This window comes from Cygnus olor, chromosome 10 (genome assembly GCF_009769625.2).
Source record: "Cygnus olor isolate bCygOlo1 chromosome 10, bCygOlo1.pri.v2, whole genome shotgun sequence".
Lineage (NCBI taxonomy): Eukaryota > Metazoa > Chordata > Aves > Anseriformes > Anatidae > Cygnus > Cygnus olor.
Window position 1 is genome coordinate 596,037 of NC_049178.1, and position 25,419 is coordinate 621,455.

Sequence of the window (25,419 nt, forward strand, 5' to 3'; positions counted from 1 at the left end):
GTTTTGTCAAATGTCATTTTGATGGTTCCAAGGGCAGAGTGATATGTTGTTCAAAGATAATTTCCCTGGAGAAATTGAGATAGTGTACTAATGAAAACTGAGAGAATCTGGAATATACATTACTCTTCTGAGAGGTTGGTTGTTCTGAGTGAGAAACATTTGCTGTGTATATAGAACCAACATTTTAACATTGTGGGCATTTTAACATTTAAACCTTTAGAAAGACATGAAGATGTGATAAGAGATGTTTATCTGATTACGTGTTCTTTTGAATTTGTATGTATTTGCATTTAATTTTATTTAAGAAATAAACAAGAAAGTTTATTTCTTTGGACTTCTTCCCTTTAAAAGAACAATGTAAAATAACCATATATTATGAAATAAGAGGAATTACTAGAGAAAAAGAATAAAAAGATACAAATGGGTCATGGTGACAGGCCAATGCAGTGTTCATTTTTATCCCTCTCCCTTCTTAACCTGCTTGGTTCTTTACTAATGCCCTTCCAGTTTCCTTAAAGGACTCCAGAGGTTAACATCATTTCTGAGATAAATTGTAATGAATTATTTAAACAAGGAAGGATATTTTGTAATTTTTTCAGTAATGTGCTTTTTTCAGCTCGATTTGGTGTAAATACTCTTTGGAAATATGTAGATATGCAGCATAAACCGCACATGAGGAGAAATTTACATCTCTGAAGGAAAAATAGCCACTTTGGATTGGGTTGGACATGACAAAACAATTCTGTGTTGAGGAATAAAGAACATAAGGAATTGTTACTCTTTCTGTTTCAGGATTATGAATTTCAAGACAGAGCAGTCTTTCTTACGATTCTCTAGATCTTCTGCTTACACTAAGTTTTTTTGCCAGGGTGAAGATCCACAGAACATAGTTCTTTACCTTTTGAATAAAGCAGCCATAGACCACTTTCATGGGGAGCTCAGAGACTGCCTGGGTACAATGCTGTCAGGATTCCCTGTGTCTTGTGGAGGGATGTGATGTATGTGAAGAATCGTTGTGAGATAGTACAGCTTACCCTTGAAAAGCTGTGATTGAAAAGAGACAGGGGAGCTAAATTTAGGAATTGGGCTGTTGATGGAGCCTCCTTTTCTACTCACGTTGTTTGCTTCCATAATGCAGAAGCAATGTGAATGGACAACATGGTTTTGACTAGATTGAAATGCACTGATTTGAATTACAATATGGGAAAGCTAGTATGTCAAAACAAGAAATCGTACAGCGTATACCTGACTTATTTGGAGTTCTGAAGAGGTTACTGCAAAAGTACAGAAAGTTTGAATGATATAGGTTGGATTGATCCTGAGACCTGACAGGTTAAACCAGGAGTTTCAGTAGAAAGATTTGATTCAGAAGGAAATTGCAGTGAGACGTGGAGTGCAGCAGAGGAGGCTCAATCCTGATTGTTGTCAGGCTGGACATGTTGTGGACTTTATTTATTTATTTAAGAAAAAAAAAAAAAAGCTTACCTGTAGAACAGCAGGAAAAAACCTGATGAAACAGTAGGAGGACTACAACTCCTTGATCAAATATCAGGCAGCAACTGTTTTTGGTTAGAGGTTACAGTTATCACTAATTAGTAAAATAGCCGAGCAAGCAATTGCCATTTAAATCAGGTCAAATATCCTTATTAGTGTCCTGTCATCAGTATTTTATTTTATTTTATTTTGTAAAGAACATAAGGAACTGCAGAACAATCCTTGATATACAAGAGATGTGTGACAGATGAGTCTTCTGGTACAGATTTCACATGTGTTCATATAAAGTGTCATCCAATAAGAATGTGCTGAGACAGTAGTACAATACACTGTATTGAAGTTTCAGTGGTTGCAGTGCATATATGTGTTGAAACAAAGTGATATGAACCATAGTTTGGAAATAGGATTTTAGTAGGTCTTTTTCAGTCATGCATTATCCTCATGCGAGCATTTCTAGCATCTCTCCAGGGCTTTGGAGGGAACTGTGTCAGACTAAACACTTCTTAAACAGAGATTTTGGAAAAGTTCCCAGATTGTGTGTTAGGTAAACCCTTCCTCCCACGTTTTTGTCTTTGAGGTGAGAAATGTTTCAGTGACTTCTGTGACACTTGCTTTATTTCTAGCAGGCAGACTTGTTGATTCTGTCAAGGCAGCCATACCTTCTTGTGGTGCTTTTAGAGGCAAAATAGTTGTCACATTGAAGCACTGTCATAATAATCTGAGTATTAAGAAATCTTAAACCAGGCCTCAAACGTTTGAAACCATGAGATCTAAACGAAAGGAAAAGATTTTTTTTTTATTTATTATTATTATTATTTTTTTTTTTTACCTTGATGGTAGATTCTGGGTGTTGCAGCATTCTTACATTCAACTGGAGAATTAAGGAATATGGGAATCAAATTATTTGGAGATTTTTAAAGTATTGTTTTGATGATTTTTTTGTTCAATGCTTGTACTAGTCATTTTGATTCTAGTCCTTTACATGAATGCAGAGAGGACATGGAGGTTGCTTCTCACTTCTTGTAGTCATAGATCAAGTAGGAACTGTGACATGGAGTTTGCCATAGTCTCCATTTTAGGTGAATGATAGAAAGAAGACCAAACATTCTCCTTCAGTAAGAGAAGACAAAATTAACTTGTGATAAAGGTGCACAGAAGAACAATGGTCTTTGTTACTGAAAAAATAAGTCAGTTTGGCCAAAATTAACCAGAGAGTATCCTCTTTCTCCAGATTTTTTTCTCCAGCCACCAAAATTTTGCTGTCATATGCTTACCATGTAAGGGAAGGTCTCAAGCTGAGACCTGAAAGAAACTGAGCTACTACTGTCAATGCAGAATGGGTTTATATATATATTTATATATATTTCACAATTACAGGATCAGATAACAGTGATGCAAAAATGAAATCGTGACACAGGGTCAGCTATAGCGTAGTAAGTTATGTTGTTATACAGTTTTGGTGTTTAAACAATTATAAAGGCAATTGGTTCAGGCAGTTGAAGTCCTGCCCCCGCCCCTTTTGGGTGGAAAGTAGAGAGGAGGAAACACAGTTTATTTTGCAGAAAAGAAGGAGAAGAGCAGGGATAAGATCTCCTAGGCCATCTTTGGAATAGCGTAGGTGAGAAAGGTGAAGATGAAGCAAATTTTTCTACAAGACTTATTTCTATGTTTCTGTAGAACCTTTATTTCTATAGGTAATGGGTTACTCAGACGTGCAAAGAAAGGAATCCTTTAGTATTTGGGGATGAAGTATTTATCCAAGTTCTCTTATTTTACTTGCTAGAATTTGCTATCTTATTCATTTTATGGACAGAATTTGAAACTAAAACACTAATTTTTTTTACTTCTTAGCAAGCAGAATATTGAAAATGAAATTTCTGTTAGCAGCAGCAAGAAATGGGAGGAAAGGTGCAAACTCAATGGTATTAACATAGCTTTGCTGAACTTTCATCATCTGTCTCCCACTTGCTTACAGCTACAGGGATGTTGAATTTAAATGGAATGTGGCCTTTATGATAACAGGTAATAATACTGCTACTTTGCTTCGTGAGAATTTATAGCCTGCAAAAAATTTGCCAAGAGACAGATCCTGTATTGACCTCTATGTTTGTACTCTTTTTTTCAAAATTTCTACTTTTTTTTCCTCTCCAATATGTCTAGAGAAAAATGGAGAAATTATTTTAGAATGCAGTCCATGGAAAGTCTTGTTGCAATAAAAATATTTATATATTTTTTCCTAGGACATTCAAAACATCTTACTCCCATAATGCTTCACTAGTGGTCTTTATTCATCTGTGAGCTTTTTAGGTTGGTCTATCAAACACTCACATTAAAAGTAGAAATATTCCAAAATCCATAAGATGCAGAAGAAATGTCATTTAAAAAAAGTTATACTAGCTTTGATATAGAAAAGGGAGCTGATTTACACTAATGTTATACTGTAGTTACAGATGAATCAGTATGAGCCATGTACTCCTTGAGGCAGGCAATTGTGTGGCTACTCATATTCTCAGAACTCAGGTGCATTGCACAGTGTTATGGAATGAAGATGCTGAAAGTATTACAAATTCTGGCACCATTTTAAACAAAATAATAGATTTTTGTAGCAGTTTTGTCATCATACTGTTGGAATAACCAAAGACACAAACCCCAAATGAAATAATTACTCTGGAAGGGGTAATGTATTAGAAGTGGTAAATTGATTGCTTATAGCTTTGTGGCTTTCTTAGACTCCATTCTACATATGTTGCTTGTTTTGTGGGTGGAGTGTAATCATTGTGTACAATGGTGAGCTCGCTTTGCAGTTTTGCAGTTGGAGTAGGTTCCTCTACACAAAGAAAAAGGCAACAATTCTTATGAAATATTGTTATTTTATATGTTAATAAATTTTAATATATATTCTGTCTTTGGCTATGATCATCACTGTCTGCCATTTTATATTAGGGCATAAAGGTAGATGAATGATTTGGCCTGGAACGTACAAGCAATCTAGCTTTTGAGCATCATCTACATTGTAAGAAAAGAATGTCGGGCCCAGTACCATTTTTTTTAAACCATCAAAGGAGAAAGAATAAAAGTTATCTTGAAGCTCAGTTCTATTGGATGTTTTGGTTGTGTTAAAATAATTAACTTCTGCAAGGCTGGAATCATTGCTTTTTTAAATACTTAAAAGTATTCTTTAATTTTTGATCGTCATGACAATTTTTAACAAAAAATAGAAAAGGAAGGTTAAGCATAAGGGGAAAAAAAAATGTTTTGGATACTAATAATCCTTTAGCTTGTTGAATCTGGATTTAAAAGAACAACCTGAAAGTTTTTATAAATGCAAATGTCAGCGCAGGAAAGTATTATTATTATTTTTTTATTAGCAGATATCTAATATGATCTTAAGTCATCTGATCTTAAGACGACTAGATTCTAACTTAATAAATTTACCAATCAAGTTTATCTTTAAGAAAAATGCTGGTTACTTGAGGCATGTTTTATTTTCTTTGTCATATCAAAACTTCAGCCTGTCATGCATATAAGTTTTCTAATTATGCTGGAACCTATTTTCCCCAGAGAAATCCATCTATGGGGTGTAAGTGAATAAGCAGTGTCCTTGCATATTTGTGCCAGGAATGTGTCTGTCAGTACCTCCCTTGATGTTTCTTGTGATCTTTATGGTTTGCTAGAGTCTAACCCATCCTTGTTTTTTCAGGCTTATAGATTGGTAGTAGCAAATGCATTTGCATTCCATGAGAATATCAGAAACAATTCTTAACACTGCTCATATCTTAGTGGAAGTTCTGTCTTATGTATTTCAGTTGAGCTGGATCTGAATTTTAAAGAAGTTTTAAAACAAACTCCCATGCTGCTGATTTGGTCTTAATAAATCAAATGGGAATCTGTGTGTACTCTCAATTTTTAAGACAGTGAGAACGAAACTGTTGGAAATATTTCTGTAGAGCCTTACTGAAGTAATGTCATTCAGAATAGACATTCACATGGACAGAATTTACAGGATCAGGTCTTCTGCATCACTAGCTACTGAGATCCAGAGTGCCTAGTAAAGTGTTAAGATGCAGTTTATAGTTAACATACATGAATCCTATGTGAAGGTGCAGAATATTTATAAAGGAGAAAGATGATCTTTTAAAAAGAAAAATGTTTTCAAGCATTGGCTGTAAGATTCTTTCTATGCGTACCTAGAACAACAGGTGAAATGTTTGACTGTAATTTATGTAGCATCTTAAATTTTAACATGGATTTTTGAGACTTTCATATTTTGTGGAAATCGTCTTTTGACTAAATTGCTATATTTCATATTTTTTTCCTGAAACATTTTTGTTATTTCTTTGAGTTCATTATACTCTGTATTTTTTTTTTCATTTTTATTCCATAAAAATCATAAAGAAGAAAACATTGTTAATCTCATTTTCTGTGTGTATTATCCCGATAATAGAGGACTGCATACTTTCTTGTAAAATTAATGGTGAGGTGTACAGGTTTCTGGCATACTGGAGAAATTTTTGGTTGTCTTTCAGACAGCTGGTCCCATTGTAATGCTGTTTAATATTATGACAGTTATTACAGAGACATGTTCCTTTAGAAAATGTTATAGGTTTTGCTCTTAGGAGTATTTCACATCTGCATTTTTTGGATGCTTTGGAAAAAAAAATCTTTATGAAATACAGTGAAAGCTACACTAAGCATGTAACACTTGGTTTTGGCTGACATTACGTACTTTTTGGCCAAGGTACTCAGGTGGCTAATTTAAGATGGTAATTTAATGAAATAGCGTGACTTTCTATAATCATGATGAAAGCATTGGAGTGTAGACAACCGTTATGCACTACTGTAAAATGAAATCTAAAAGATACTTGAATACACGTGGAAACTAAATGTTAGTATTTGTTTTTAAAACCTGTACTAAAGTAATTATGTGCTCTGTAGTCTGACCTGTGAGATCATTTTGTGTCTTATTCTACAACAGACAGAAAAAACGTGTTTAAATGTTGTCATTACAATTAGTGATATTCACACTAGCAAGAACTAAGTGCTATGCTGTTTTGATTCTTCAGAACTCTCCTGAAGGGGAAAAAAAAAAAAAAGGAACAAAAAGGTATATATATATTCAACATGGAAAATACTGCAAAAAAAAATACTGCAATCTAGTGAACTTAAACTATTTCCTGAAAATTTTTATAATGGCTAGAGATGTATATATTTTAGTTTATTCTAATTAAGTTAGAAGCAGAAAGAGTGAAATCTCCCCTTTTCTACTAGAATTTTGTTGTCAAGGCTGACAGATACTGTGTATCATGTAGGACCTGGAATCTGAAGGACTACTTTGATCAGTTCTAACATGAAAGTGGCAGTAGCATAACTTCCAGTTCCAGCAAACCAGATTCAGTGGCCATTTATTTGTGTGTATTTTTACTTGCACTGATGCATGTCAATGTATCTAGATTCTATTAAAAGCCAACAAAAATGTCTTTTGATAGAGTTAGAATGGGCAGTTGGTCTTAGTAATTTTATTTATGTGTTTCTATAATGACTAGTTCCCAAATATTATATTAAAAAAGAAACTGTGTTTAAACTCATGACTACCCTAAAGTCATTTCTCTACATCCCATAGAGGAGAATATCTGGGTTGGGTTGCCCCATCTCTGGGAAGTGTTCAAGGCCAGGCTGGATGGAGCTTGGAGCAACCTGCTCTTGTGGAAGGTGTCCCTGCCCATGGCAGGGGTATTGGAACTAGATGAGCTTTAAGGTTCCTTCTAACTCAAACCATTCTATGATCGTATGACCTGAGTACATTTTCTTGCCATTGAGTTTAGCTCATCCACCAAGAAGGACTATCCTGGAAATAATTGTTGTGTGACAACAATGAAGTGCTGTCAAACAACAAAGAAAGCAGGATGTAAGAGTTGAATGAGTACCTACTGAAGCAGTTACTATGTTTGAGAAAGACCCAAACATTTAATTCATATTTAAATAAATAAAATCCTAATGAGGTAAGAAAGATGGAAGGGGAATTTCCTGTGCCCAATGCTCTGTGCTCCTCTTGGTCTCTCACTTCCACAGGCCAGTCCCACAGGCCCCCGTGGCATCTAAAGGCAAAGCATAGTTAAAATCCAGAGGGAATGTTTTGTATTTATTCCCTGTGTTGAACTCCTCCTGTACATTTAATGCAGGCCTAAGAGAGAATTGCTCAGCTAGGCTTTTTAACTGTAGCATTTTCTTTAGTTTCCATGGGCATCTAGTCAGTTGTGGAAAAAAGAGAGATTATGACACAGCTTTCTTTTATTTCCTTCTCCGCAGGATTTTGCATATCACAGGCACCAGATGTTTTTCTTTGCAGCTTCACCATGTTCTATGTTTTGGTGTGGCGTTAAACACAAGCCAAAATGGGAAGTTTTGAGAGGGAAGGGTGATGAAAGAAACAGCATAGGCATACAATTCAAGTTCTTATGGGGATTAAATATAAATTATAATTTATTCAGCATTACTTTGGAAATCAGTCTATATTCTAACAGCATAAAGTCGTATTACACAGCAAAAATTTCCACCAAATGCCACATATAAAGTTCTGAAAAAGACATTTTTCCTTATATTCACTTTATTTTTATGCAGGTTAGGTCTGTTCCTGCAATTATGCTACATGGACCCATGAAAGAGAATTCTTTTTTACTTGGACTTGCACAGTGCATCCAAAATGCTTATTTGAATAGTTACAAACCAAAAGGGCATCACACTAAAATTCTTAAGGAATTGTAGTGAATAACACACAATTTGGTATCTAAACCCATTATATTCCTTAAATCATAAAAACAAGTTGAAATTGAACCATGCAATTTCTGGTAGTTGTTTTTTTTAATCTGTCAGTGTAACTCAAACAGAAATATCCCTGCTGTTTTTAGCACTGTCATGTTGCTTTCTTATCATTTGTTTGCTGTGTTGGGAGTGTTGTGTTTTTCAGGAAATTAACCTTTCTTAAAATGCTGTGAAAACATACTGGTGATTTATACTATCCTTGTGGGCCTACGGGGATAGGTCTTAGATTTCTTCTGACCATTGTGTAGTGTATATTTTGTTCTGAAGTGAACTTGATTTGGGGATTTAAACATGATGCCAGAGGTCTAGAAAGAGACTGTTGTAAGCTGTACTGGTGGTCTCTTCTAGCTGGGAAAAGGTATTGTTTCCTTAGGAGTCTTGTCATTTTGCTAAAGATATGTCTAAATGGGAGAGTCTTAGGTGTAGAGTTTGCAGCATAGAAAAATAATTGTGCTTATTTTCTTTTTGTGCCTTAAGAGACTGATGCAAACACTGTAACACAGCTATAGTATAAATCTGTTTTAAAATAGAGGAATTCATACTTGTCTCTTTTAAAAATGATCTGTGAGCTTGCTGTAGATTCTTTTAATTCTATTTTTTTCATTAATCAGTGTCATCCAGTCTGTGTTGATCTGTTTTCTGTACATATTTTACATTTTCCAACAGATGAATAGTTACAGGAGGGTGAACTAAATTTGTAGTCCATTTTTTGATGAATTTAAGATCAAATAAAAATAATTTTGTAGTTTATTTAATATCTGCATCATACTCAAAAAATAACAAAGTGATTTTTTCCCCTTGATTAGAGCTGAAACTTTCAAAGAAGGAAAGAGTTGGGAAATTGAAGAGTGTATTTATAGCTTTATATTCTGAATGCCTTCTTATATTCTGTTCCTTATTTTGTGATTTTTGTTGTCTTTAATTGTGTGTTTTTAATTCATGGTCTGTTAAACCATTGCCTTCCATTCTGGAGGTCTCAGTGAAAAGCTACATTTCTATACCACTACATTCTCTATTTGAAGTTTTCTGATAGGCAATCAAATTTTATATAATATCTTTAGGCACATATAAATGTTTCTATGACTTTTGTTACATTGTGTAGTTTAAGATGCCACAGGTAAAAAAGTAATAAAAACTATAGTTTTGTATGTAAACGGGGAGAACTGATAGTATTCTGCGCTCCGGTATGTGACTGTGTTAAGGCCACATTCCAGATTTTCTGGAATTTTCTTAGGAGAAAAAAATGGATTTTCAGATTCTTTGTTCACATTGCAACCTGTATTGAGTTTACTTAAAGGTTACATAATTTAACAAACACTTTGTGAAGCTGATTTTGGTCTCTGTATCCCACAAAGCATTATGATATGATTCCCATGTCAGTCTTGATTGAAATCTATTAAACCATTTAAAATAGCAAAGATTTTTTTTTAATTTGAATTATTTGTACCCACTTATTTTCCTAAGCAACTTGAAGTTAGATTTTTTTTTTTTAGTAATAGAAGTAGATTGTCTTTTCTGTTACGTACTGCACCTACAAATTTTTAAATGAAATGTCTTCAAAGAATTGTTAATACCCTTGCAATATTTACTAATTAGAGAGTGTGATTTTTTTCAGTATAAATAAGTAATGAAAGAACCTGTGGGAGAAGTTAGTATAAAATGACCTAGTTTCTTTAGTGTAGTGAAATCATTGGAAGAAATGTATTCTATAACTTTGTCTTTCCCTGAAAGCTCTAATGTGGAAGCAACAGAGATGTTTTTCCCGATCATTCTGGGCATTGAATAATATCCTCTTCATTTGCCAAAACAGGATTAGTGAGTAGATTTCATTAGGAATTTGCACATGACTTTATTTTTATATAGATAAAAGGGAGCAAATTCCTCAAAGTCAAAGAAAGTCGAGAAAATAATATCTAAGAATCCAAGCAGGTAAAAAGCATTACTGCAAGGATTTTTTTTTTTTTTTTTTCAGTTCCTGCCAGGGAAAATAGCTTTCCTCCTTTCTTAAAAAGATGTTTGCTACATATCAGAAAAGCTTCTAGTAACTTATTAAGTTCCATGGTAAAAGATAATTAAATTTTAAATAAATATTTTTTACTCAAGGACAGTCTTAACAACAGAAAATATATAATGGTGGGAAAGATTATTCCATTTTCGTTAGAATTTACTTACAAATTTACTTGCTGCTGATCTTTTGTCACATTATTAAAAAAAGTTGAAAAGAAAAAGAATTGTTGGATAATCTCCTGTTACAGCAGTTTTTCTGCATAGTGATCAGGACATTTATAAGTATTTGTGAGCAGATAATTAAAAATCTTGTAGGATAGAATAATTGCTTTACCCTTGCATAATCTGATGGCATAAAAGCTGTTTTACTATGCTAGTTGGAAAAAAGGTAAAGTTTAATTGTTTAAATCTGATACTAGGCATAGTTGTATAAATTGGCGAATCAACGTCCTATGTCATAGTCATAGGCAGATTTATAGAGAAAAAGATGTCATTGCAGTCATTAATGTTAATGTGTATGTGCATATGATTCTTAGACATATGAAAGACCAAAACAAGAAGGTTGCTAATCTGAAGCATAATCAACAAATGGAGAAAAAAAAGAATGCACAGCTGCTGGAAGAAGTTCGTAGACGAGAGGACAATATGACAGACAACTCTCAACAGTTACAAGTGAGTTTTTAATCTTTTAATCATTACTATTTTTTAATTGTGTTTTAGAATCATCAAAGGAAGCATGATTCTGTTTCTTCATGGATGCATAACAATTATCTTTCTGCAAAGAGATGGGTTTCTCCTCTCCTACCAGAGGATGCTCTAATGACTTCAGTTGCACCTATGAAACATTTAGTTTTTAGGGTGAGGAAAAAAACAGAATAGAATTTGAAACCTTCTTTTCACAAGGGCTTTTTTTTTTCTTAGTTTATAAGCAGGAAAGTAAGTAATTCTAGCTTGTTTTGAGGACAGTCAGAAAATAGAAGGATATATTCTTTCTGTATTTTGTTTCTGTGCTATTCAGTTTTATATCCATACAGCATAATGAGCTTATATAGTGTGGTTATGAGTGTTCAGCTAGTTTGTGTATCAAACACTACACTTTTTTTTTTTTTAATGGGTTGAACATTTACATACCCAGGTGATTAGGTCTGTGAAATACAGCTTATTATTTTCAAGAGCATTAAAATGTATAACAGAAATTCTGCCATGTTTTGCAGTGTGGAATTGGAAGGCAAAAATGTTTGAGACGCATGAGCTCCTTCCTGTTCTGTGTTTCTAGATGTAGCTATTCACGTTAAATTCCAATGTCTGCATTTCTCTATCAGAAGAGATATCATCATCTAGTTGCATACTCTGATCATTTAACAAGTGTGATTTGATCTTATTAGCTCTCTATATATGCATATGTAGTTGGGTAAAAGGGTGAGTATAGATTGTCAGACAGGGTAATGATGAATTTAGAATCTTCACCAAAGATTAGTTTTATTTTATGTACTTAAATGAATGATAGAATCGTAGAATATCCTGTGTTGGAAAGGACACATAAGGATCACTCAGTCTCTGTGAAACATAGAGAAGCACTGGAGAGAGCTATCAGTGTCTCGTCTGACAGATCTCTTATCATTATTACATTACTACAACAGGAACTTTTTCCTAAATGTTTTTTATATATATATATATATATGTATATATAGTTTTCCCATATCTCTTCTTTTTCCAAGGTAGGCTTTGAACCTTGTTCTAGGAGAATTTCTACAGTAAATTATTAGAGTTCAGGTGTTGAGATTTGAAAAATAACTAGCTGATCTGGTTAGATGATACATTGCTTACTAGGGAATTCTAGGGAATTTGTGTTAAAGACCACAACACAAGTTTGATGCTTGAATTAAAAACTGTTCTCTGAGAGTTGACCGTGAAAAACTATGAAGAGAAGTACTGAGTTCTGTCAACAATACCGATGTCTCTGTACCCTGTGTTTATAGGTAAGTCTAATTTACAGTGCAATATGTCATTTTTGGTTTGATCTGGTTAATATAATGGGTTTCTGGAAAATTTCTGATAGATGGAGTTTGACCCTCACTTGCTTCATACAGTACTGTATTTCTTATGCATTCCTGTATGCAAAATGGAGAAATTAACACTACACCTCTCTTCTCTTGTGTTGGTGAAGCTGTGTCAGAATCAAGTTCAGCAAATATATGTTATTTATGCATCTGTGTAATGTTTTGCGTAGTTTATAATCTTAGACTTACATACTGATTGTATCACCATGCATTCTACTGCACATGATATAGTAGTAACACCTTGTGAAGTATTTGGTTTGATAATGTGATATATCAAAAAAATAAATTTCAGCGTTGAGCAGCTACTTGTAGTTAATGTGAATCAGTAAAAAGGATATCTTATAGCTTTATTATTTATTCATATTTTGAAAATCGGTCAGAGCAGTGTGATCACTAGAGGATAGAAGTCATTCCTAGAGTCTTAGATGTAACTGCTAAAGTTGGAACTTTCAAGTCATGTAGTGGGAACAGGTCTACCAAATGGAAGCAGCATAGCTGAACAGCCTAAATTTAGAAAGAAAAACCTTGTCTGGCATATAGGTCCTCTGTGCCGTTCACTAGCTATAAAGCATTTGCCTACTAAGAACAGTTCATGAAAACCAGTTAACTAAGAATTCTCATTTCTCTGTTACTATGCCTTAAAATGTTAATATTTTAATGTTGTGTACTTTAACAAACTGCTTTCAGTAACGTAAGTATGTATGTGTTGTGGCCCATCCTACACTTGCTAAGCTTATGGAAAAGTGAAAAGGAGAAGATCCCAGCTGTTTCTGCCTATTGCATTCCCTGCAATATTGCATTCTCTATTGCATTCCCTGCTTTGCATTCCCTTCCCTCCAGTAGCTCTGAGAAGGAACATGGGGAAGTGAGTGTTGGTTGTTTGCACTGCTGGCATGCTGGAACAGCCAATCCTGCCTTTCCTGGCATAAGTAAAACTGCTGCTCTCAACACTTTGCTGCTGTAACTGGTTATTATATTTCCCATGTCTAAAACATTCCCATATTTCCTTGGCTTATTACTTCTCCTGCCTTCCTTAATGGTGACCATAGTGTTCCTGGCAGGGGAACATGTTTGTACGTTCTCTGTCAGCTTCTTTAGTGAATTAGGCTGGCTGTCACTGATGTTGCCTCCACTCATGGTGGAGGCAAATTCACCTGAATGAGAATGGCTTGTTTGCCTTTACAAATTAAGCCATAAAATACCTAGAACTGCAAAAAGTGCAGCTGCAAATAGAAATTTGACTCTACAGCACTATGATGTTCGAGTAAATCCACAAGGAAATGAGGTGAATGGGGAGGGTTGGAGAAAACCAGCCAAACTTGATGAACACCTGGCAGCTTTTTTTTTTTTTCTTCCACAGCAAATTAAGATACAGGGTTGATTTGGTCTAGCAAGTGTAGGAGACATACCATTTCACTGCTTCAAGGGACCCTTTCCAAAACGGGCTTGACAACGTGTTCTTGTTTGCTTCTTTCATAAGGTTAAGGAAGATGAAGTAGTGGTAGTATCGGGCTTTTCTGCCGTTCTTCTTGTGAGATAAAGAAATTGTTATTTACTGTAGCAGTTCCTTAGGGCTTTAGGAAATGAATCACAAAATTAATTGTTCCAGTAAAATCTCATCATACTTACTTCTAAATCTAAGGGAAGCATGTCCCTGCATCACATATCGGGACTTTGAGGTTTCCTTCATTGCAAAATTTGGGGAGTTTTAATTTCTTCATAAATGCAATAGTGAATCTTGCAAATAAATCAAATATTTTGACATTGAGTAGTGTAAGTAACATGACTCTGATGTGAATTTATTCTGCTCATAGAAGAGTATTTTGATTTAAAGTTTCTCGCTGGTATAGTTTATTTGTTAATCTCTTAAAATAATAATAAAAATAATCTCTTAAAATACTTAAGTATAATATATCTTAAAGTGCAAGTTTCTCCCTTTAAAAAATTTGACCAAAAGCACTGGTGGATGCATTTTTGATTTTAATTGGCCTGTATAGCTTGTCATTTCAGGTTGATTTTGATTTGAGGCTTTTATACCTGGTCACAATAAAGCTATTTAGTGTATTTGGCATAAGATAAACATTTACTCCTGTAACATTTAGATACTAACACCTGGTTACAGGGATGGAACACATCTGCTTTCTGCAGGTCTGAGTGTGAAGATTTGTTTGTGAATGTTCTAGGTTAGAACTTTTTAGGCCTGTGTTCAAAAGGATGCATATAATGCAGTACATGATAATGCAGTATGTGATAGGTAAATGTGTTTTCTTTCTTACCAAGGATACAGTACTTTCCTCAGGCGGCAGACTATAAACTGAAATTATTCTAGTGATGTGAACATACACAGAATTCAAATCAGGATATAAGAGTTGACTAAATAAATAACTTGACAGAGCAGAATACTTGATCGCAATTGATATTAAACTTCAGTTTATAAATAATACATAGAGTTAATAATTAAAGTAAGTTGTAACATGACCTAAGAATTTAAATGAAGCAAGATTTGTGGGGAGACACATGAAATGAGATATATACTTTGAAAAACAAACTGGTTTCTAGGAGTACTATCCATCCGCTAATCAAAAATAAAATTAATTGGTATTCTAATTAATTGGTATTGGTATTTTAATACTGAATTATTGCTTAGTAAACCATTAGGTTCTGACCACGTTTTCTCATTACTGCTTCATTAGAAAAAAAAACAAAACACCTTCTACCAGTTTTTATAAGTATGTATAACACACAGTCCTCATGTCTGTAGTGTACTTGTTACATCTGTGAATGATGTATTGAGCTGCTAATGTATATACGAAAATTCTCCGGCCTGATGGAATAATTGTATTCCCTGCTGGTTAACTGTGATAAGCTCAGCTGAGTGCTGACGAGCAATTAAACTAGACAAATTACATTTACTCAGCCAAGTCTTAATCCCTTTTGCAGAAATACTGGAAGAGATGTAATAGGAAATCTACTATAATTGTTTGTGTGCCATTCAGGGAGACATTTGGGCCAAACTGAATACTTCAGTTGAAGTGCTATCCATTTTGCACAGCTTAAGCAGGGGCTGAAGCTTTACCCATTCAGCTGTCCGTTTGCTTTCTGGTAGGTTTCAGGAAGTTAAGAAGTCTCTATTTTCTTTGAAGCTTCATTTAGTATATAGCAGTTCCTGAGGCTTGTAGCATTGTGCATATTTGTAACACTTTACACTCTCTTTTCAGATAAAAGCCTTTCAAAGCTTGTTCATATCCTAGAATCAACCCTTGTAGGACAAGTTTGTCTCTGTTGGCCACATCTCAGAGCACTCCAGAGCTGCTGCTGTGATGGAGAGTGCCCTGGCATGTCTGGGGAGGGAAAACACTTTGCTCTCCCTCAGCTATCAGCTATAATTGTGAGTGATGTTTAAGGTGTGGTTTTGAGGGGGTTATTTGGATCACTTGAAAATTGAAAACATCAGGAAGCCAGACTTGAGATTAATTCTTGCGAATGAAGAATAGTTGTGAGGTTTTCTGCTTTTTCCTTCTACAAATCAAGGGCAGACCTGTGCATATCTTGCCAGACGTGACGGTCATATATTACGTAAAGCACCACTGCAGGAGAGCTGGTTCTTGAACACTTTATCATGAAGCTTTTTGAGAATGGTGTATCTAACATGCCTTAATTTTCTCTTTTTTGTGTGTCTTAAAATGAAATTTATTTTTTTTAGAGAAATGCAGAGCTAAGAAACGTAGGGGTAATGTCATAATGCTGTGTACAACTCCTCAAACAGACCTCCTCGCAGGACCCTGAAATGTTATAGATGTGAGACATAGTTGCTTCCTGAGATATCTTTTTCCTGATTCTTGTATGGAAAAAGTTTATTCCAGTAACACTTAAATCAATAGAATTGTGAAAGAAAACATCTGGATAACATTGATAACTTGAGAAGGTTTGGGTTTGATTATGATTTTCAAACTTGCTGTAATAGCAAATAAACAAAACAACAAAAACCTCAAGGCAAACTAAATGGATACTTGTCTGATTATACTTTTCATAAATGTATTGATCTAATAAGTGAATTGAATGTCATGGAATTATATCTATACTAAGTACAGAAACACTCCTATATGGAAACTTTATGCAAACTCTCCCATGCATACATGTCACAAGGGAGGTGCAGGAATAAGTCCGAAAAGAAAGCTAAAAAGTTTAATACTCTACTCTCTCTATATATAATAGATATAATACTCTACTCTGCTCTGTTCTATAGAGCTTCTAGTTGTTCTTACCTTTTCTCTGGTTTATCTGTTAGAAATCTTTGATTCTCCTAATGTTTTAAACACTTGGATTATTTGTCAAAATCTTTCAGATTACTTGGATTTTCTCTGGACAGCATTCTACGTGCTGGAAAGAGCTTTTTCACTAAAAAAAAATAAATATTTTTGAGTAAGAATGTGTAGTTCTCATTGATTTCAAACATATACAAGCAGCTTTATCAATGCTCTGATCCCGAAGTACTGTGAAACAGGGTGTGTACACGTACATTTTCCAGGTGCAAACATCTAGCTCTTATAAACTGAGTCCAGCACTTGTGCCTTGGTTTGCTGCTGGACATCCTGAGGCAAAAGGCATCCTGAGGCAATTGTAGCTCTTCAGTAGGGCAGAAATTTAATCTTAGATGATATATCAAACACAATTAGGAGAAAGTTTTACCAAAAAAAGAAAGACTGGGTAGGTGGTATTATTGCTGTCTGATTCTTGCCATGTCAATATCTATGGTATTTTAAAAAATAACTCCCAAGAGATTTCACATGTATTCAGTGTGAATCCTTAAGCTTGGATTTGTCTATTTTTCACTCTATTCTTCAGCATACAATTTTAATCTCCATAATAGTTCTAGAAATGCAAAATATACCTAAGACCTTGCACACTGCCATATGCTATGTCTGTGTCTCTTAAAATAAAAGCATGGCCTAAACAAGTGGTATACCTGACATTCATTTGTTATGATTTTTCTCTTAATGCAGTGTATTTCCTACTGCATTGTCTCAAAGACTTCTGAACTCTAATATTAATAAAAAGAGGAAGCTAGGAAATGAGATGAAGCCTTGCAAATAAAAATGAACAGAGCAGTGTAATCAGTTTAGAGACAGAGGAAACAGTTGTGACTGTTATGCAGACAGGCATTAGTGTACATAGCTGACATAAGGCAGGAGAGAATTCATTGCATAAACACACAGCTTTGTATCTATTAGTGCTGGAATACATACGTAGTGAGAAGGCCCAACCTTTTAAGAGGTTAAAGTGATGAGCTATTGAATTAGAAGTGAATTCTAGTTTAAGCATGTATCCGAAGTTGGGCTTATCCCTCTCTGTAAGGTTTTAGAAATTCTGTGTGTTTAGAGGGCTCTGTATGCTTCTGTCTCAAGAAGGCTGCTCGTTATGGTGGGGGAAGGTGGAGATAAGACTGGGATTTTGCCTTTTACACCATTCTTCTCTGATCTCTACAGTGTGCATGTGGGTGCACTAGCTCTGAGTACAGTTGTTCCCTACTTCTCATTCAGCTGTGAGCCAGGCATAATGGGAAATAGGTGATTGCTCTTGATTTTCTTTTATCTGTGTTCTGAACAATGTATCCCTTAGAACACACAGATGAGATATGATATAGGCTTGTAGACTTATGTTCAGAGGCAAGGGAAATAATTTGATGTGGCCTGTGAATGTTGTAAAGGTCTTGCCTCTTGCTAAAATGCCTGCCATCAGATAATTTTTTTTATTATTAATTTTTTTTTGGACTGGATACATCTGTTCAAGCCATTGCAAATACTTTTTGAACAAGTGAGTCAGTTCTAAGTGCAAGTATGCACAACCCTTGGTATTTTTGACTAACTCTCCATATGTAGTCTGTTACATTAGTGAACTAACATATGAAGAAATATAGAGGTCAATGTTTTATGTTAATTTTCTGTAGCACATCAACAGAATTCTTTTCTATTTATTGCTTGAAAACCAAAATATGTTCTTGTTTGTCTCTGTTTTCAAATTTTATGTTCCTTGAGGACTGGAAAGTTTCTTCTTTTTTGAGTGATTAAATTGAAGCCTGGTCAATTTGTAAGAAAATCAGTGTCATATACATATCAAATAGCTTTATCCTTATGAAGCAAGAGTTATGTACTAGCAATTGGAGAGAATCTAGTACAGTAGATGACAATTATGTGTATTAGTGATATATTCATGGGTACTTCCTTTGGTATTTCTCTGCTTCTCTAGTTATAGCTCGATTTTGCTAAGACAGAGTGTAGCTAATAAGTAAAACTTCAAAAATGTTCAGCCTTCAGAAAAATGTATAACATAAATTTCACACAGATCAGGGAATTTATTTTTTTTTCCTGGTGAATATCTGGGAAAAGTCAGGACTTGCAATGCCTTTTAAAGCAGTCATTTCCATGTAGCACAACATAAATTTTTAATAGATGTTCTGAAAAAGTAGGATGTAACAAAACTATTTTTTTCTGTAATGCATTGATAACTAATCTGTAAAAAATCTTTGAGGTAGGGGCTAATAGTAAAAACAAATAAGCCTGTGATGATATAGTGCAATATATTAAAAACAAAACAAAACAAAAACACAAAACCAAATGATCACTTGATTAGAAGTGCATACTTACAAAAATCAGACTAATCAATTCAAACAGACATAAGACTATTGAAGACACAGCTAGTGTACTTATATTTAGATTTCTAACAATATAAATATAAGTTCAGATTTTAAATGTGGATGGACATTCAGGAATTCTCTTTCCTTGGCCTGTGGAAGTTCCATAAGTTGTGGATAAATTCCATATGTGTTGCTGAAATGTATGTTGAACTTCAGCCAGTAGTTTAAGATTATGTTGGGAAAAAAAAATCTAAAAGGTTTCAGATGAAGAAAAGTATTTGAGAGTCTACAGAGGGCAGGAAGGTTGATTTGTAGGTCTGAGGATCAATACCAGAAGTGTTTTTTTCTTTGGGGATTTACTTTGACATTTGTTTTTGTTGTGCAGTGTAATCCCCAGAAGCCAAAACTGCTCTTTTTATAAAATGTCCCTATAGACAATCTGTGAAAATATCATATGAAGATCAATTTTTACAAGACTCACAGTCTCTCAAATCTTTTTTTCTTTGTCATAATTGGTAGGCTGGCAGAAGTGACTGTGTTCTCCGCTACATTCTTTTAACCACCTATAATATAAAAAAGGTTCGGTAGGTAAAACATTATCAGCACTGTTGTATGTACTTACCAAGTCCTTCCTTTTGTCTAGAGTATTGTATTATAAGTACATGTGCAAATAACATTAACTTCGTTTTTAGAACTACCCGTTTATTACTTGTGAATTTTAACCAAGTACACAATATATGTACACTATGTATATTTATTAATGCAACATTTCCAACATTATGGAGAATTCTAGAGCATCCCATATCAGGAGGTCTGAATACTGACTTTCTGATCTTAGTTTTTACAGTTAAGTCAGAAACACATTTTTCAGTGTTGTCTAAGTAACATTAATTCAATGAATTCAGTACCCAAGAATAGAACCTGGACATCTTGATTTGCAAACAAACTTATATCTGTATGATCTAGTATATTTAGAAACCTGTAAACGGCAATTATTGACAAGCTTTTCATGTTTAGATTAAACAACACTTATTGCTACTATGTGCTTTAATAAATCATTTGTTATTTGGAGAGGGCATATGTGAAGAGGCACTGGAAGAAAAAGATCCTATTGGACAAAACAAACTTGCAACAATAGGAAACAGGAAAAATTTAATGTAATTCCGCCCGCCCCCCCCCCCCCCCCCCCCCCCCCAAGTTTGTGTAATAACTCACACATGTGGGACTCCTGTAGTCCCCAGGGGGCAATCACATTCAACATGCATCAAAAAAAACATTTCAGTTAAATCAACTCTCCCTTCCCAGCAATAATTACCACAGGTTTACACTGAGATATAGTTGCAAAAGGTTAGTCAGTAGGGCATCTGCAAATCAAGTCATATGTCAACTCTACATCAATAACCTCATTATAATAGATGTTAGTATTTCAGCACATGACTGTCCAATATAGCAATTCATGTGTAGTTCATTTTTAACTTCAACATTAACTTATAGCTTGTCTAATATTTTACTAACTTATGTATTTAAACACCCTATATTACATAAATTATAATCAATGACAAAAACAATGATTTAGATTGAAATTCTTCTAAGTGAAATTGCAATAAAATGACTGACCCTATTTGTATAGCTGTCTTCAATATAAGATGAATATAGGAGAGTTTAACCCTGTGATATAAAAGCAGCACAATGAAAGTATGTATGAGTGTAGATTTTCCAATTTAGGCATTGCTTAAAATGTTACATAAAACTTTCATTCTTCCCAAATGAAAGAATAATATCTCTAGATTTTGTTTGTTATATTTGTAGCTTATCAATAGGCTAGAACACTTTTTAATCAAAAATTTGATAGCCTGGATGAAAAAAAGTAAAATGGTTTTCAAAACCTTCCTTTTGGTCTGCATCAAACTGAGCTCTCAGCTAGTTTCATAATTTGTTCTTCCATCTACTTGTTAGTAACCTGTGCTAGCTATTGCTGCTGTTTGTCACTCTCTATAGATCATTTTGAATAGCATGCAAGTCTGTTACTAATACATCTGGTCAGTGACGGAGTTCTATTTGAGGTGAGCCTAAGTAGAATTGTTCTGGTTGGTTGCTAATATGCCAGATTTATACCACTAATTTCTCATGAAAAGTGTTCTATAATAGCCTTCTACAATATTACTTACAGACTACCTAGTGTTACATACTGGAACGTGAAGGGAGGTGAAGGTGCTTCTTTACATAATTTTGTCTAGAACTTTGGTGCCTTAGAAAGATTTCTTTAAATTGCTTATTGTAAAAGCACGTTTATTTTGAGGAGCTTTCATGGGATAGACTTCAATAGAAGATTTTGGGGACCAAATCTCACTGTTATACTTTCCCAGTCCCTTTTTTTGAATTGTTTAGTTTTAGTTGAGTAGAATTTAGCTGGCAAAATTAATGCTGGTGAAATAGATAAGTCAGGGGAAAAATGAATTGATTTTCAAATCTCATAATCTTGGAGTTGAAGGAAAAAATACTTCACCTTTAAGTTAAAAAAACAAATAAAAACATAAAGTGATCAGATTTCTGAAGTTTCTAGTCACTTAGAGCAAAGCCATATTCAGATATTTACTTCTTAACCATGGAAGTATGAGAGTAAATTGTTATTATTTTGGGTTCTTAGCTTTCCATTGTAATACATGCAAGTTAAAACAGTACGCAGACTGCCAGAGAGTATTCAACTGTGTCTTAAAGTTAAAAAAACAAACAACAAAACAAAAACAAACAAAAAAACCAAACTTCAGTTCTTCAGTTAGGAAATGACACCTTTTCTATAACATGTTTTATTAATAGGTTTCAAAGTATTTTACAAAATAGAAATATTCAATTATATTTTTTTTAAAGAAAATGAGGCATAAGAAATAAAAAGAATTTTGGAAGGTGTCCCTGATTGCCAATGGTGGCACCATTAAGGAACAGAGACTTAGTCTTACTCTGTCCAGTGCTCCATTTATTGGACTGAACTGTTAATTGATAAGATTTTGAAGTGGTGTGTTACTCATGATACTATGTTTCCTAATGATTGAGGTACCTAGTGCAGATGAATGTAATAGAGTTTTTGGTACAGTAAGAGCATTGTAGTATCTCTGATCATGGAATCAGTCTTTAGCATGTAAAAGATAAGGAAGACTGCATACCATGTTAACTAATTTGAAGCAAGGCAATTTTACTAGTCTCTTACTTCTCTGTGGATAGTCTATAATGGCTAGATATGAAGAAAAACAAAAGAGTACTGCCATTTGCAGTTTAGTGTTCTTTTACAATGGATTTCGGTGTATATATATTTTGACAGGGATTATCAAGATAATCAGATAATTGAACAACAAACAAGACTGGAGTGCAGTACATTAAATTTTATAGAAGGCTGATGTTTATCTGTTCTTTCAAGTTACAGTTAGGGTAACAAGCATTTCTTTGATCCTCTACTTCTGTTTGTATTTTTTTTGATTTCTATTTCTCTCTCTTTTGCGGTGGTACAGCAGGGAATGGAGTCTGTTCAGCTTTCTGTACCTGAAAAAGACTCCTTCCTTAGAAATACCTTGGAGTAAGCCTGACAGGCTATGGGTACTTTAGGAGTCCCAGTGTTTTCACTAAATAAATGTATTACACAAATAGAGTTTTATTTATTTATTTATTTTTATTTTTTCTGTAACACGTCATAATTGTTGATAGGGAACAATGAACTAAATGGAAAACACTGATGTGATCTAGAGGAACTACAAAAATGTTAACTTTGAATCTTAAAAAACAGAATTATGCACAGAAAACAGAAATTTGTGTTTCAAAGAGTATGGAGAATTTGTCGTGTGGGGATAAGCAATCCACCTGGATTCTTTATCAAAGAGATCAGCCTTCTAAAAACACATTTTGAGTAGTTCTTTGTATTTCTGTGGATATTTTAGTGACATTAATTAGAAATACATCTCCAAATGCATTTATTCTTTAGTGGCGTGGAGCTTTTCTTAAGCAATATTATTTGGTATCAGTCATATTTCTTTTCTCAGCTGTATATTGGCATATTGAAAGAAGCATTTTACACCTACTTGTTAGCTGTCACATAGCTTTGTCATATTGAGAACTACCATAATTTATCTATCTAGAAACTATGGCAAAGATAAAAGCCAGGTGTATGTGATCTCCTCCTCCCCTCCTCCCCCTGAACTTTTTTTTAAACTTCAAAGGGACATTATAACAATGTGAACAGTGTGCCACATGAGTGCTGCAGTCCCTTCATTTCGAATAAAGAATTTTGAGTTTTCCTGCATATGTGGTAAATTCCTGGCTCTAGTAAAGTTAATGGGAATTTTGCCACTGCCTTGTCAGACAAAGATTTCTTACATGAAGAGAAAAATAATTAAAAAACCCAACCCTGTGCAGACAAAAAATAAACTTAGAAGGTCAATGATAAAGCAGATCTCAAGTACAAATGGAAACAGTCCATTGTCATTCATCATTTACATCTGATCTGTTGATGGGAATTGTAATTTGTGAGAAAGTCCTTCCACAGTCAACTGCAGGGTTTGTCAAGACTGGCTTTTTTGTTTGTGTGTTCTTTTGTGAGATCACTTGGCTGTCAAGTGCTAACAAGTATCGTTATGTCTCTTCATAAAGATATTAGAAAAGACTGCTAAATACCTGCTATCTGCTTCTCATGTTTTCAGCACTGGGACTGATCCTCTGTGCATAATGGCTTTTTTCACCTTTTTCTTATGAAAATGGCAAAAGCTAAAATAATTAATGTTATGAACTAGTATCTTAAACTTTCAGGTTTTTTTCCTTTTCTCTAAATGTGAAATAAGCATACCACAACAATACTAGAGAATTAGTGTATGAAATCTCACCTAATAGATTCCTACCTAGAAAGCTTTACTGTGAATATTTGTGGACTACAGATCTGAGTTGATAGCGTAGAAACATGAGCAGTCTAGTCTATATGTTGTAAAAAAAAAAAAAAAAAAGTACAAATCACAGAAGCAATGGCAACCTTATTTCATCTAGTTATGAAGTCTGTTCAATCATATCTGCAATATGAATATGAATAGGGATTAACAACTCACTGTATTGTGAAAGCAGATAAGGCCCTCACCAGAGGAAAGAGACTGATATTCTCCTGTCTTAAACAACTGAGGGAGCAGTAAAAAGATAAAAATAAAATCCTTGTACCATCCGTCAGTCTTGTATATTCCCTAAGGCCCATGGATAATGTAGCAGTATGGATTGTGTTGTATTTTAGTATTAACAAAAAATGTCCATTAAGAATTCAGAGATGACGTGTTACAGAATACTCAGGTGACCTGTTATTTTGGTGAACCAGCAAAACCTTAGAAATTTTCACGCCAGCAATTTTCTCACTTTTGAAAATTATTGCTCAGATTCAGTTGTTTGGATAAAGGTATCCTAAATTAATTGTGGAAAAAATGTGAATTATTAACTAAACTCAATACTTGAGTATTGTTGTTTCAAGGTGCTGTATTCCAGTTGTCAACTGCAAGGTACATTCTCTTCCTACCTAATTCAAATGTGTATAAAGTACTATTAAATTAAAGTGCTTACTGAACTACCTAGTATACAGTCAGGTGAAGCTAGCTTAAATCCTGAAAATTTTTCAGCAGAAGTAATAGAGAAAGTGTCATATAATTGTTCTTCTGGATTACCCTGCTAATGTTGTTTTCCCCATTCACTTAGCTGTGGTACTTTGAAAAGCCCAGACACTATAATATACCTCTGGAGACATTTGAAGAATATTAATGCAACTTCCTAATGCAGAATTATTGTGAAATAGTACTCTTGTGGTCATAATAGTGGAAGTGGGCACTGTACACAAACAGTTGGGTACTAATACCGCTGTTGGTGGTAACGAGATGAGCTGCAGCTGAAGTTAGAGGGACTTCAGGTGGCAGGGCCAGGGTAGAAGTGGGCACAGGCACTCTTTGGGCATTGCTGGCGCTGTGGGCCTGGGACTGAGCTGAGGTGGAGCTCTGGGGCCTGTAGTGGGTGGCAGAAGACTCCAGGTAATGCTAGCCAGAGCTGTTAAGGCCTGTTGGTGCCTCCAGGAACCCCCCTGGGCCAGCTGTATTCTCCCACCACGTGGAGGTCCAGGCTTGGAGGGGAATGGCCCTGAAGTGACTTATTCACGTGGGATGTCAGTGGGCTGTTACAGGGACAGGGAGAGTGGCATGTGGACATGGAGCATCCTGGCAAGGGGTGGGGCGGGGAGGGGGTTGCTGTTTGAGGCTGACAGTGAGGTGTTTGAGGTCGTTCCTCCCCTGCCCCCCCCCCCAAAAAAAAAAAAGAAAAAAAGAAAAAAAGAAAAAAAAACTGTCCACTGAGGGGGCTCCCTGAGCAGCCTGGGGCTAGACAGGAGTCGGCCATGAGGAGGTC

At 34.7% G+C, this 25,419-nt stretch overlaps 1 protein-coding gene across 17 annotated transcripts in view; it reads left to right on the top strand.

Annotated features, from left to right (window-relative positions):
• The window catches only part of ERC2 (ELKS/RAB6-interacting/CAST family member 2), a 511,348-nt gene that overhangs the window by 228,031 nt on the left and 257,898 nt on the right, over positions 1-25,419 (top strand). For 16 of the 17 annotated variants that reach the window (XR_005822988.1, XR_005822990.1, XR_005822989.1 and 13 more), the window contains one exon: positions 10,857-10,992. Coding sequence is in view for 13 of the 17 variants with exons in the window: in XM_040568867.1 (XP_040424801.1) it covers positions 10,857-10,992 (136 nt within the window). In the remaining 4 variants the exon portion in view is untranslated. Of the gene's footprint in view, positions 1-10,856; positions 10,993-12,150; positions 12,276-25,419 lie in introns of those variants that run through there. The other variant, XM_040568879.1, reaches the window with a different exon arrangement.